Source organism: Trichosurus vulpecula, chromosome 3 (genome assembly GCF_011100635.1).
Source record: "Trichosurus vulpecula isolate mTriVul1 chromosome 3, mTriVul1.pri, whole genome shotgun sequence".
NCBI lineage: Eukaryota > Metazoa > Chordata > Mammalia > Diprotodontia > Phalangeridae > Trichosurus > Trichosurus vulpecula.
This window is the reverse complement of record NC_050575.1, coordinates 153,881,901-153,896,708: the sequence shown is the minus strand read 5'-3', so window position 1 is coordinate 153,896,708 and position 14,808 is coordinate 153,881,901. Positions and strand designations below refer to the sequence as shown.

Below are 14,808 nucleotides of genomic sequence, written 5' to 3'. Positions count from 1 at the left end.
AGGAAATCTCTGGCTAGCTCTTACTATACACACTTGAATCAAGAAAATCCATGGTTAAAAAATACACATTAGTAGATTGAAGCAGTCCATGCAGAAAGGTGAATGGCTAAATTGGTTATGATGACTCACCAACCTTCTCATCCCTAGAGGCAGCTGTCTTTCTCTAGATCAGAGGGAGGCAACCTGGCTGACCAGAACTTTGTATTGTCATAGCTCAGGCAGCACCTAACATATGAACAAAAGGACTTCAGTCTTCAAAATATTCAAATTAACACTTCATTAAAAAGTAACTTAAAAAAGATTATTTGAATTTCTCATAATTACATGTGTCATGGCATTAATGGAACTGATAAACTGATCTATCAATCACCAGAAGGAAAGGACTAACTAATACAGCATCTAATTGTTAGCCAGGAGCACCACCTTAATCTTTTTGGCAAACATCTTTTAAACCACGTGTAAACTTCCATTTTGGTCCCTTCCCAATTACCTTTCCTGTTTCCTCTTCTTACTGTTTTTGTTCTAAAATATTCCTTCCTCTCAACAGGCTTTAGTTTACAGAAGTGAGGTAGGTTTCTTGAGCTATGCTGTGGAAGGTGTTACATAAATTCCAGGCCCTAATGATGTGAAAGGATGGTTAAAACACAAATAAAAAGTAATTTATGGTTCCCTAACCTACCTCTGCAAGCATTTTTTTTTTGCATACATACATTTTGTTGACCTTTATTGTACTATATTTATATTAAAATAATCTTAATCAAAAGATGACAAGAAACTGAACTATTCTACATTCAGTTGTTGTATTACTGTATTGCAATCTTTTGTTGCCCTTAATATTTATTATTAATTACATTAATTAATTGAAAGATGACAAGAAATTGCACTATCCTCCATTATTTTAGTTTGTATCACAGTCAAGCATGGCATAGTGCTGGGCAGAGTGGAAAGAATGGTGGATTTGAAGTCAGAGAATCTAAGTTCAAATCCTAATTCTTCCACTAACAACCTGTATGTCCTTGGGTAAGTCACTTAATCTTTTTAAGCCTTAGTTTCTTCCTCTGATCTGTCAACGACAGGATTGGATTAGATAGCCTTTAAGGTTCTTTTCATTTTTAATCTGTAATTCTAAAGGATCAGTTCCAATATTCCATTTGAGAGAAAAGTTGCTGAGCAGCCTTTTAAACAATAAGCACAATTATGTCATTCATGTCATCTTATAGCAGTTCTAAATGCATTAACATATATCTGGATGTAAAATAAAACACAAAAAAACAAAATTCTGTGATTCCTTAAATTACTCTGATCATTTTCTGGTTTCTATTACAAAGCTACATTTTACAAAGCATTTCTCTGCCCCTAATAAAGAAACCAAAATTTTCAAGGGACACTTTTTTTTTAAAGGAAGCCTCTTGATAATGCAATTTTGCAATCACAGTTAACTTATGAGTACAAAAACAACTACCCACAGCTTCCCTTTCCCTTTATTTTATGAGTTTAAATCATCAAATCTAACCAACGCTAATTAGGCTTAACATGTCTGTTATAGAAGGAGACATGAAAATAGAAATTGCTTTGTCCCCATACTTTTTCATGAAAGGATTTTCAGCATTCCATGAGCCTTCAGTCACACGTACATAAAAATGATACCTGTATGAATCAATATTCATATATAACATAGTTTTGACAGATATGACCATTGTTGCCAATATCATGAAAAAAAATTCTCAATTCCATATCACTACTTTATACTAAAAGGAATCTTTCTTTTTCAAATCTATTTTGATATATTTCTTTTTAAATAACTTAAAACTACAACGAATGTACTTCAGAACTTTAAATAAAAAATTCTTAGCAGAGAAATGTATTGCAGTTTTATAACGTTTAATATTAAAAATTTTAAACTGTTTTCCCAGTCTTATGATTTATAATATTAACCTAAAGAGTTTCAGTGACACTTCATTTCTAAAGTTCAGAAATTTATAAAGAAAAAACCTTTACCATGTAAACAATCCTAAAAGATAACAAAATTCAGATTGTATATAGTGTCTAATATTGGATCCAGAAAACTGATGGTGAAATATTCCTCAATTTGGATTGTTGCCCATCCTGCCAGTCACAGTGGCTGTGCTAAACTGATTTTCTTTGATATAAGAGTGAGTTTAAGGGTGGGGAGTTGGGAGAAAGTGCTGACAGTGTTGTGAAAAACAAAAAGTATCAATAATGCAATTTAAAAAAATAAAAATCATTAATAATTTTGGAAAAAATTAAACATACCCTGTCAAAGAGTGCAAAAAGCTGTCTCAGTACATCTGAAACCGGCAGTTTTAAATACTCTGCAAACTCTTCAATTCCAATTCTTCCTCCTTTTGTGGCTGTTGCAATAGCAGCATATTCATCCAAATGTTTACGAATACCTTCCCAGTCTAATCTAAACAAGAAGAGGTATAGAAATAATTGAGGGAAAAAATTAAATAACTGAAGAGTAGTCAAAAAGTCATCAGAAAGATTATGTGCGAATATAAAACCTGTATATAGCTTACATATAATATGTTTAAAAGGTTGAACTGAAATATAATCATTTTAACTTATGTAAAAAGATATTAGTACAAGTAACAGTCCTTTGTACTAGTATTTTGAAAGGAGAAAAAAAATGGAGATGAATCGGTTACTGTGGAGAGAGATAACATGAAGGAAGCAAAATTAAATCCATATATCAGCTGCTTAGTAAGTTAACATTACTTTTATGAGTGTCATACCCAGTGCAGCTGAGGAGTATGCACAGAGTAAATGCACAAAAATCAAATAAGATATAGTCCCTGTCCTCAAAGAGCTTACAATTTATTTATGGATATAGAGCTTCCACAAATAAAATGTCACTTAGCAAAGCAAAACCTGGTAACCGACAAATTCATTAGACGTTATCTAGTTTCGTCAAGTTATGGATAAAAATTTCAATATTAGGATTAATAAAAATTAGAATGAAACAATACCAAATATACTGTGCATTACATAACAAATCCTGATTTTTGCCTTGAAGGAATGAAAAAATGAATTAGCATGTTTCTTCTGTATCCGATTTCTCTACCTGATCTTTCTAAAGCTACAGAAACATTGTGAATGTCAACATGAAAACAATAAGCCAAATAATTTATTTCTCATATGGGAAAAACACCTTATTTTCTGTAACAGTTATCATCAGCATATTAAATTCTAATATTGAACTTTCATATTATAATCAACTGTGGAGCTCCTTTCTAGAGGTGATGCCAGTTCCTGTATAAACTAGGTTTTTTGTTTTATTTTTTCAGGAGACTGGAAATCCCACAAAACCATAATAGCCACTGGCCAGCTAAGTGGCACGGTGGATAGAGTGCCAGGCCTGAAGTCAGGAAGACTTATTTTTTGTGAGTTCAGATCCAGTCTCAGACACTTACTAGCTGTGTGACCCTGGGCAAGTCACTTGACCCTATTTGCCTCAGTTCCACATCTGTAAAATGCACTGGAGAAGGAAATGGCAAACCACTCCAATACTTTTGCCAGAAAAAAAGAGCCCAAATGGAGTAACAAAGAGTTTGAAATGACTGAAACTAATGAACAAAATAATGGCCATTACACACAGTCTAAACCATAACAAAGTGGGGATCCAGCAATGTGTTGGCAACCAAAAATGGGCTCCTTAGCACTTAGTCAACAAGTGGCCTTGACTAGTTTGGCTTTTTCCCCTGAACTGAATGCTGTTTGTATGTTGGACTGGAGTACACTTGTCGGCCCCTTCACCTTGCTTCCCTTGCTTAAGCTGATGGAAAGAACCTGTGCTTTCCTGGTCAACCCCTTCACCTTGCTTAAGCAGACTGAAAGAACCTGTGCTTTCCCCGGCGTACCTTGCACCCCCGCAGAAGCTGGATGGTTAAAAGCAGCTCCCGTTGGAGCCAGAGGCTGCCACAGCCACAGCCACAGCCACAGCCACAGCTGAAGCAGGAGCTGCCAGTAGCAGAGCTGACCTACGGGAGGAAGCTGAACAAAGACTTCAGGCCAGTGGGTAATCTTTTTACCATAGAGGGGGAAGCATGATTTTGCTTTACGCAATCATGCTTCTCTGTAGCCTCCTGGTTACTCTTTCAAGGCGTACTTATTGGGCCTGGAAGCTTTTGATCAATATATCAAAATGGGGTTGCTGGTTCATGGGTTGGTTACTGTGGAGCCTAAATATATGTTTTGATTCTTCTACCTTCTACTTTGAGAGTTTCTTATATCCGGCAGTTCCGAACCTTTCAGACATGTTTATGATCCTCTTTGAGATTATAAACTCTGCCCTCCTAATACAAGCAATTACGTCTCTCAAACTAAATGGTTCAGGTAGAAGCTCTAAATGACTTAGACTTGAACTCAAGACCACAAAGAGATGTTTTTGTCTGTACTAACATGTCTTTCATCTTCTTTTGGGCTGTAAGACTCAAAGAAATAGATTATCTTTGGACTTGTTACACAAATGTTTTATAGCAAGTATATAAAAAGGAAGTGGTTGTCAGAATACAATACAGTAGGACGGAAAGAATCTAGGAGTCAGCAAACTTGAGTGCTAGCCATGGCTTTGCCATTAACTTGAAGGGTGACCTTATGCAAATTGCTATAGGATCCTACGCTAGAGGATTCTCATCTGGAATATGAGGAGCTAGACTGAATAATGAGCAGCTATGTTGTGCAGAGGATAGTGTTGTACCTGGAGTCAGGAAGACTCATCTTCCTGAGTTCAAATCTGGCCTCAGATACTTCCTAGCTGTGTGACCCTGGGCAAGTCACTTAACCCTGTCTGCCTCAGTTTCCTCATCTATAAAATGAGCTGGAGAAAGAAATGGCAAACCATTCTAGTATCTTTGCCAAGAAAACTCCAAATGAGGTCTGGAAGAGTCAGACACTACTGAAATGACACAAGACTAAATGATCCTGTGAGGTTCCTGATTAATGTTAAAACAAGTCAACAAGTTCTGTAGGACTATGGTTGCATCTTAATACATTCTCCTGCACATATGATGATAACACTACTGATCCATCATTAGAAACATATACATATGGCATGAAATTATCTCCAACAGTAAGAATGGGTTTGTGCTTATGGAGACATACCATAACTGTTAGATGAGTAATTACAGAAGAGAAAAGGTAGATGATATATTAGGTATCAAATCTATAAACTTGGTTTTACTAGGCCAATGTAAGTCAACTCTGGAACTCTAAATATGAAAATTGAATAACTTAAAGAGAATTCTTCAGTACTTTAATAGAAACATATGCTATGAAAACACAGTATTCAATTCAAAATATGTACTTACTTCAATTTCTGGCTAATTTTAGTAAATTCCACCAAACCAGCTTCCATTGGCAATGTCAATTGTCCAGCTGAAATCATCAGTCTGCAATCTTCATAGGTGTGGTCTGTAACAGGCACTCCCAGAGCACTAAAAAAATGTTAAACATTGATTTTCAAATAATTTTTAATGTGATGATTGTTTGTTAGGCTTGGTTTGATCAGGCAATAACAGGGAATGGAAGCACTTACTATTATTTATAATTATAGCTCTGGCTTTTTTCCTGCCAAAGAGCCCAATTGTTACTACTTCATCACTGAACTTCCTTTTTTATTGATTTAATCTCCACATGGTTGTGTCTATGTAACTCAGATTTTTTTTAAGCACAAGTGATTGAAACATAAAACTGGAAATCAAGAGTGTGAGTTATGTGTCATCACAGCTCTAATATTTACTAGCAGAATGACTCTGGCAAAGTCACTTAATCCTTCAGGATTTTAGATTGCTCATCCGTAAAACAAGAATAATAATATCTGCTCTTCCTATTTCAGAGGATTATTTTGAAGATCAAGTAATGAAATGCAGTAATGGATTTATCTCAATTCTGGAAGTGAAATGATTTTTTTTTTACCTATTCAATGAATAGAAGGAATTATTAAGAATATTGACCAAAATAGTATTTAAAAATTTTGTAAAGCAAAAAATATATTTAAAAAATAAAGGACTAGTGGAAACACTGATGTGGGCTTATAAAACCTTCGCATTTAAAATATATGAGGAACTTTATCAGTAATAATCGCTTGAAAAAGGTTCAGTCTTTGTAATAGTAAAAAGATAGGTACAAACAGCAACTTTCATACTCTCCTGCCTCTCCCATTCCTTAAATACCTTCTGCCCATCAAAAATTGGTGAAAATAACAGAAAGCAACAAAACTCAATTCTAATTGGGTCGTGGAGAAAAAAGGCATGCACAATCACTGCTGATGAAAACTCACAAACCTGTAGATTCTTTCTGGAGAGTAGTTTGGCAATATGCAGTAAAAGTTATAAAAATACTTAAAACTTTTGACTCAATAATTCCATTATTGGGAATGTAAAACAAAGGAAAATTATCTTTTCAAAGATTTTCATGACATCCTTATTTGTAACACAAATGAATAAATAAATTTGTAATTAGTAATTACAAAAAAAGGGAAGAAATCTAAAATCCAACAAAAGGGGAATGGTTTAATAAGCTATGGTACACTAATGTGATGGAATACTTCAATTAATACTAGAAATATAAAAAAAATCTTGGAAGATTTTTATAAAATAATATAAAGAAGAAGCAGAGGAAAGGAATACACAGTAATTATAACAAAATTATAACAATTATAACAAAAAAGCGGATGAGGTTTGGACAAAGATTTGTAATGACTGAAAAGTTATTATATTATGCAATGGATTTTTATTTAGGCTCAGACTCTTTGATGTAACTAGTGTAGAAGACTCCTAGGTAGGAAATACCCTCTACCGAAAGAGGACAGTATCTCTCTTAGACACCTGTCTGGGACTATTACTGAAAGGTAAAGTGACTTGCCCAGAGTCACAGTCAACGTATCTGAATCAGATATATTGACTCAGATCTTTCTTACTCTGACACTGGTTCTCTAACCCACTATGCCATACTGCCTCTCACAATGAAATCAATTAAAAAGGTTTTTTAAAGATGCTAAGTGAGTTAAATTAGTTGTACTGATGTTTGATATAAAATTTTTAATAAATTACTCAATAACATTATTTAAAATTCAAATAGCATGAAAAAGTTTACAAATATAATACCATAAACAAATACCCTAGAGAAAGGATAATAAATTGGAATGCCAAATTACCCTGAAATAAGAGGGGGAAAAACCCTACTCTTTAAAAATGTGGAGAGAAAAAAGAAATATAAGGCATAATCTCGTACATACTTATTAGAAATATGAGTCATTTTTATTAATTTTTTGTTTAAGCATGCTTATTTGATGTAGATTCAATTTTTTTCTTTATTTCTGAGCATGAAGTTAGTATGAAGAGACAAGGAAGAAAAAAGAGAAAGTCATGAAAGAATGTTTGGAAGCACAGAACTAAGGTATAAGTTATTGGGGTTTTTAAGTACAATTACATACATATACTAGTCAACAAGGCTACTGTGATGTTTGCCAAATGATTCATACAATCGTCCACCACACTATTCCCCAAGTCACATAGATATAATCTTTGCCAAAACAATGTCGTTATTATCTAGAGATTGACAAGTTGTGGCTTAAGCCAGACAAAAAAAACCCCTCATTATTTCTTGCTTTTTTTTCTTTATTGTATAATAGCTACATCTAAGTTTTTTTTTCCTTTATTGATGTATTTTTACACCATAGTTACTGCTTTACATGCACACTTAACCCATTACCAATGAACTCTTTTGTAACAAAGAAAACGCTAAGCAAAAGTGATTTACCAAAAGACCTTATCTGACTGACCGCAATGGCCATATCCTGTATCCATAATCCATCTATCTACAGAGGGGAGAGTTATATGTTTCACCACCTCTTCTCTGGGACCAAGATTAAGCATTGCAATTAATCCAAATGTGGCTTCCTTACAGAGCTGTTTGCACTTACATTATTGCAATAGATAGATAGATAGAAAGATAGACAGACAGACAGATATATTTCTCCTGGTTCTTCTTTTTTTGTGTTGTATTAGCTCATCCAAGTCTTCCCATGTTACTCTGAACACAGCAAATTTGTTGTTTCCTCAGGCACTAAAAACATTCCATTATATTCATATACCACAATTTATTAGGTCATTCCCTAATCAATATATACCCGCATTGCAGAAAGTAAAAAGTTTATGGTTTTTTTCCTACCAGAAAAAGTACTATTATGACTATTTTGGTTTATAAAGAGCCATTATTTCTGTCTGACCTCTTTTTTAAGATATATGCCAGAAGTGGGATTGTTGAAAAACTCAAGAGTTTTCTGGTAGTTGCACCAATGCACTGCTCCACTGAACATGAATTACCACACCAGTGTTCCTGTAGCCTTCCAAAACTGACTTACCATCTTTTGCATTTCTCTTATCAGAAATTTGGAACATTTTTTTAATATAACTTGTTGAAAGTTTCCATTCCTTCTCTGGAAACTGTCCATGGTTTTTTACCCCTTTTCTATTAGATGTTGTTCTTACGTAATTGTTTTGATTACCTTTATATCTGGATAGCAAACTTTTATCAAAGATATTTGTGCAAATATTTTCCGCACTTTCTCTTCTTCTAAAGGAAGCTAAGTGGTACAGTAATTGGTGTTAGACTTGTCAGGAAGACTGCGGCTAAATGCTGCCTCAGACAATTAGTAACTCTATGACTCTCATCAAGACATTTAACTTCTCTCAGCCTCAGTTTCCTCGTGTAAAATGGGGATAACAAGAGTACCTACAGGGGTATTGTACAAATCAAATGAATTAATTTGTAAAATGTATTGCAAACGTTAAAGTTAGCTAATTATTATTTTCATGCTAACCATACTGATTTGGTTTATTCAAAAAGGTTTTTTTAATTGTATGTAATTGAAATTATCTATTCTTTTAGGATTACATCTATTTATTTGCTTAAGAATTTGTTCCTTAACTATAGTTGTGAAAGGTACTTTCTAGTTTTCTCCTTTAATTTTGTTGTGATATTGTATCACTTAATTTAAAGTTTGGACTTTCATTTTTTGCAAAAGAGACTCCTCAAGTCTCCTGTGCACAGGGGAAAAAAAATTGTTGGCAAGGACTTTCAAGGCCTTGAAATATTATAGGTTTGTATTCTTGTGTGGGATTTTCTTCTTTATTTAAAGCAGTATGCAGATAATTCAGCACTTGATTGAATGAGTAGAACTGAAATTATTCTAGTGGACGTTTTAGGCTATTAAATGAGATCTAATGAGATAATAAATAGAAAGTGTTTTGCAACAATTAAAGCCCTATTTCAATGTTAGCTATTATTAGCTCTTTTTAACTGAAAGGATACATTTGTTCCATATGATTGGTATTCCAATTTCTGAATTTATGACTGTTATCTCAGACTTTTATCTCTTTGGTTCTACAATTCATACTATTGTAACATTTACCCTGAGCTTCCAATAATGGAATGAATATACTCTCAGACTATCTACAAACCTTGGTCTCAAATGACCACTGGATACACCGTCTTGAAAAATAGCTCATCTGACGTCCACCCCATGCAGTGGTATAATAGAGCCAACTCCAGTTGTCACATTTTCAGCATGAGCATTTACACCTCAGAAATTAGCAAAAGCTAAACATCAGGGCTTCATTAATTGTTTTATTGATCGTCTAGACTTGAGAACATGATAGATAAAATGTAAACAATGTAGATTAGTTAATTAATTAATGTAGACACACTTAAAAGTGTGACCTGCTTGCTTTCCTTTTTCTGTAGAGTTAGTCGTTAAACACCTATCGACACATCCCTGACCCCACAGAACTATTATTGAAATTTTACGGGCTCTTGATGACACAGCCCTAAAAAGTTGGTGTCACTGGGACACTGAAAGTGTGACAAAGGCTGATAAGCATGAAGGGAAAATATAGGATGACTTATTTTAACCCACTCTTCAGGCATTCTGAAGAATAAAGGACCATCTGAGAAAAACACCAGGTAAATGGAGGACGCCATTGATATTTTGCTTCCTATTTCAAATCCTTTAGTCCCAAAAGATTTAGAATTGAAAGGGATCTTTAAATTCTTCTAAAGCCCTGATCTTATAAATGAGGAAATGGAAGTCCAAAGAGCTAAAGTCACATTGGTTGAAGATATCAAAGCTGGGAATTGCATCCAGGTATTCAGATTCCAGATGCAACAAATGTTCTTTCCCCTCCTGGCCTCAGGCTTGGCATGGACACTTACTTTGCCATGATGCTGCGGACATGACTGGCAAAAAGAACAGGATCACTTTTTTCTTCATCATTAGGAACATGAACAGGCATAAACTGAAAGATAAATTTCAGTAAGGAAAATTACAAAGGCTTAGAACCATTGTCAACAAGTGTCTTGTTATATTACTGCTTCTCAGTCATCCCTGGTTATTTATTTCAGTCCATTCTTTCCTTTCCTTCTAGATAGAAACATCACTTTTATCACTTGACTGTCTTCTCTAACATTTCTTTTTCTCACATTCTATGCTTTCTACTCATTCATTCAGTAGATATTTACTGAATGTGATCACGGAATAAATATTGAATGAGAGGATTCAGAATGAAGTTTTAAAAAAAACAATAGGTTAAAGAGTACAAGACCAGTTCCAAGTGATTATGTCTATGATATGTCTGTGCTAGTGAATGGATGATATGTTGTGGAGATGGAGGTACAGTCCTGAAAAAATGGTAAAAGAAGTATTAATAAATCAGTGGGTATGCTTTAATAGAAAGAACGACAGAATGAGTCAGGAAACCTGTTTAAGTCTCAAGCGGAATATAAACGTGAGTCATTTTTATTTTGTTGAAGCCAATGTATATAATGGCAATAGATGAGATAGAAAGGAAGACTGACTAGAGGCTAAAGTATTTGAGGAAAATAAGGGAGTATCTAGTAAGATGGCAGGCAGTGCTGATAAAGATGAGGAAAAGTTTGTGTAAATGGACAGGATAGACTTCTAAAAAAAGATGCAGTTGAGATTAAAACCATTTTTTGAAGCAGGCATTCTTAACATATAGTCGATGAATTTATTTTTGTTTTCAATAGAATTAGTTTCTTTTGTAAGCTTATATCTTTTTTATTTTAGGCACCTAAAACATTATTCTGAGGAGTACATAGACTTCACCAGACTGCCAAAGGGTAGACTCCATACTCAAAAAAAGGCTAAAGAACTTCTAATCTGGAGGGATATTGGGGAGCAAAGAATATGCTCACCATTTCCCATCTGGCCATGTGAGGAAAGGAGAATGGAAGAAGTGGCCTCTCTGGAAAAGGGCTAAAAGGAATTCATTGGTATAAGGGAAAAGATAGGCTTTATTTTTTTTCATTTAAACTATCATTACCTTTACTTATATGGCTTTCTAGAGTCAGAGGAAGATAGAATCAGCAGGGGACTTAGAGATAATATTTTCCAACTGCTTCATTTTATCAATGAGGAAACTGAGATCCAAAGAGCAGCCATAATTTGTGTAAGATCAAAGAGGTAGTTAATGGCAAATCCAGGACTACAAATTGGCTCTCTTGAATCTGAGTCCAGTGATGTTTCCATTAAATCATAATGCCTCCCTAGTTTTTGCACCGATTTTACTGCCATATTGTTAGCATTTATATAGTGCTTTAAGATTTGCAAAGTGTTTTACAAATAGTATCACACGTGATCCTCACAACCATGAAAGGGAAATACAATTATTATCCCAATTTTACACATGAGGAAACTGAGGTAGATGGAGGTTAAGTGACTTAACCTCAAGAAACTGACATTCTAAATAGAGAGATGATCTATATATATACCTACATATTAACATATATACATATATATGTGTTTATGTGTGTGTACATATATATGTGTGTGTATGTATACATATATATACAATGTGCCACCATATGAGAAGGTATAAGACAGACTTTTTTTTTGAAAGGGGGAAAGGTTAGATTAATTACTCTCTTCTACTATTCTTTTAACTTAATAGAGACCCTAAGGTTCTTTTCAGCTCACATTTGTCTTTCTATAAATTAAGCCACTAGAGGTCTCCAAATCTCCCAAAAAGCCAAAATAGAAAACTAGCTTTTCTTTTTTTAAATATTTATTTATTTAAATATTTATGTATTATGTGTAAAAAAATTATATGTAAACTATACGCAAAAATTGGCATTCATTTATTTAAAATTTGGAATTCCAAATTTTCTCCCTCCTTCCCACTCCTTAAGAAGAAAATCAATACGATATTGGTGATACATGTGAAGTCATATAAAACATTTCTATGTTAATCATGTTACAAAAGAAAATACACACATAAAAAGAAAAATAAAGAAATTATTTTTAAAAGTATGCTCCAAACTCAGAGTTTATCTGTTCTTTCCCTGAAGATGAATAATATTTTTCATCATGGCTCCCTCAGAATTGCCTTGGATCATTGTCTTGATCAGAGTAGCTAAGTCTTTCACAGTTGATCATCCTTACAATATTGCTGTTACTGTACACAATGTTCTCCTGGTCCTGCTCTCTTCATTCCAACACTTCAAATAAATATTTTCAAAAAACTACTGACATTTTCTTCTATCCTGCACTACTTGAATCTATCATAATTGCTCAATAATGAAATCGAAGAAAACTACCTAAAATAAAATGTTAGTAACACTATAAAATTATACAAAAAATTTAAATGAAGGATTGTATTTGCAAATGCTGGAATGACTAGTTATAATCAATCTTATAAATAGAATAGGTATATAGTGTTCTCTCTTACATGTACTCAGTCACACTTTGTACTAAAACATTGCCTAATGAAATGTTTAGTACAATATTAGTGTAATATAATTTAGTTGGGTCCCTATTTGCACAGATAATATTTGCCCATGTAACAATTTTAATAACCTTAATATCAGTATGGCATTTTACTCTTGGAAAAAATTCCAAAGAGAATCCAAAGTAATAAAATGAATAATTTTATACTTAGATACCTGAAGATTTCCAGCTACTCCTAATGAAGAAAATCAGTGGAAAATCTAATAAAAAGTCACTTCTTGCAGGGCTAATTTATAGGCCCTCTACATCACAAATCAGTGAAACATACGAGTCAAACTACTTAAACTGGTAATGGTAATAGACTGGTGGTTTTTAAACTTTTTGGTCACAGGACCCCCTTTACAATCTTAAAAATTGCTGAGGAAACCCCTGAAAACTTTTATGTATGTGGGTTATATCTATTGACATTTACTGTAATAGACATTAAAACATCTTAATATTATTATGAAAATAGTTTTGATGTCAGGGATCCACTGAAATGGTCTCCAAGTACCCAGACTACACTTTGAGAACCCTGGTATACACATGTACTTTGAAAGGGAAAAGCAGAGAGGTATCATGGGAAGTGGGCCCTCATCATCATCATCTTTTGCCCTTTTCAACATGGCCACTTTTTCTCTGTGATTTCAGTATCTACTATTTTTGTCTGCTTTTTTCTCTGTATCTTATTTCTAACTTTTATTTTCAGGAATTTCAGCAACAATGAAGATAGCCCACCTGACACCTGATCTTACATTTATTCCACTCCAAAAACTTAAAGTATAGCTGAGATTAGTTTACAGGACAGTCAACGCTGACCCTCATCATTAAATTCAACATTTATTAAATAGCTATCATAGAACTAACTAGCCTTGAGTGAATAAAGCTTTGTCTCAAAGTACCAATTGCCTTTCTTTGAAGTCTTCCACTTACCGATAAAACTGTGGAATCAAACCACCCTGGGCCACTCTCAGAGACACACACATAACCTTCCTTCATTGTGGTAACATTCTATGAGTCCCTCCTTGAACAAATTAATTAAAGAGCATTTACTAAATCATTACCGTATGGAAAGTAATCTTGAATACTGATAGGGAAAAGTGCTAGTTCCAGCTCTTAAGGAGGTATACATACCCCTATGCGGGATAGGTTGTACCCTACATCACAGCTACCTACTCTTAACCCTCAAATATTTTTATCAGTTATAACAGTCTTACTCTTTATAGCATTGATATTTAATATGACCAAGGTGCTGTTCTAAAGCACTGGGAATACAAAAACAGAAATCAAGAGCAGTCCCTGCCCTCAAGGAATTTGCCTTTTTGAGCATATGAAATATAACCAATGCCAATCCAATACTAACCAAACAGTATTAATTGTCTACCATGTGCTAAGTACAGTAGATACAAAAACAAAATGAAAAGAGCATCCCTCCCCTCAAAAAACTTATAATCTACATGGGGAAGGGAATGTGGTAGGGAAGAGGAGTGAGTTACATAACATTACTGACACAGCATGCAAACAGAAATATATATATGCATGATAACTTGAAGAGTGAGAGAGCACTAAGAAGAGAATTAGCAAAGGGTTCTGTAGTAAATGGCAGATTGCTAAGCCCTGAAGGAAACAAGGAGTTTAGTCATCATCTCTATCAATGACTATCTCCTGGGCTCCAATACTATATCTCTAACTACTCATTGGACATTTCCAACTAAATATCTTGGATCTCAAACTCACCATATCCAAAACAGAATGTATTCTCTTTTCTCTAAAATCTGACCTTCTTCTGAGCTTCCTTTTTGTGTTGGGGGAACCCCAATCACCCAAGCTCTAAACCTCAGTGTTATACTCAACTCTTCACTTTCACATATTCCACTTACACAATTGGGCATCAACAACTGTCATTTACATTTTCACAACATTGCTTGAATGCTCCCTTTCTTCAAAATGTATAGAGCCATCACCCTAGTTCAGACCTTTATCGTCTCTTGCCTGAATTA

The 14,808-nt window shown here is 34.1% G+C and overlaps 1 protein-coding gene across 1 annotated transcript in view; it reads right to left on the bottom strand.

The window, feature by feature from the left end:
• LPCAT2 (lysophosphatidylcholine acyltransferase 2) overlaps positions 1 to 14,808 on the bottom strand; it is an 81,301-nt gene that overhangs the window by 28,014 nt on the left and 38,479 nt on the right. The window contains exons 9-11 of the mRNA XM_036752920.1: positions 10,237 to 10,319; positions 5,331 to 5,456; positions 2,275 to 2,428 (exon numbers count right to left, since the gene is read on the bottom strand). Coding sequence (XP_036608815.1) covers positions 2,275 to 2,428; positions 5,331 to 5,456; positions 10,237 to 10,319 — 363 coding nt within the window. The remainder of the gene's footprint in view (positions 1 to 2,274; positions 2,429 to 5,330; positions 5,457 to 10,236; positions 10,320 to 14,808) is intronic.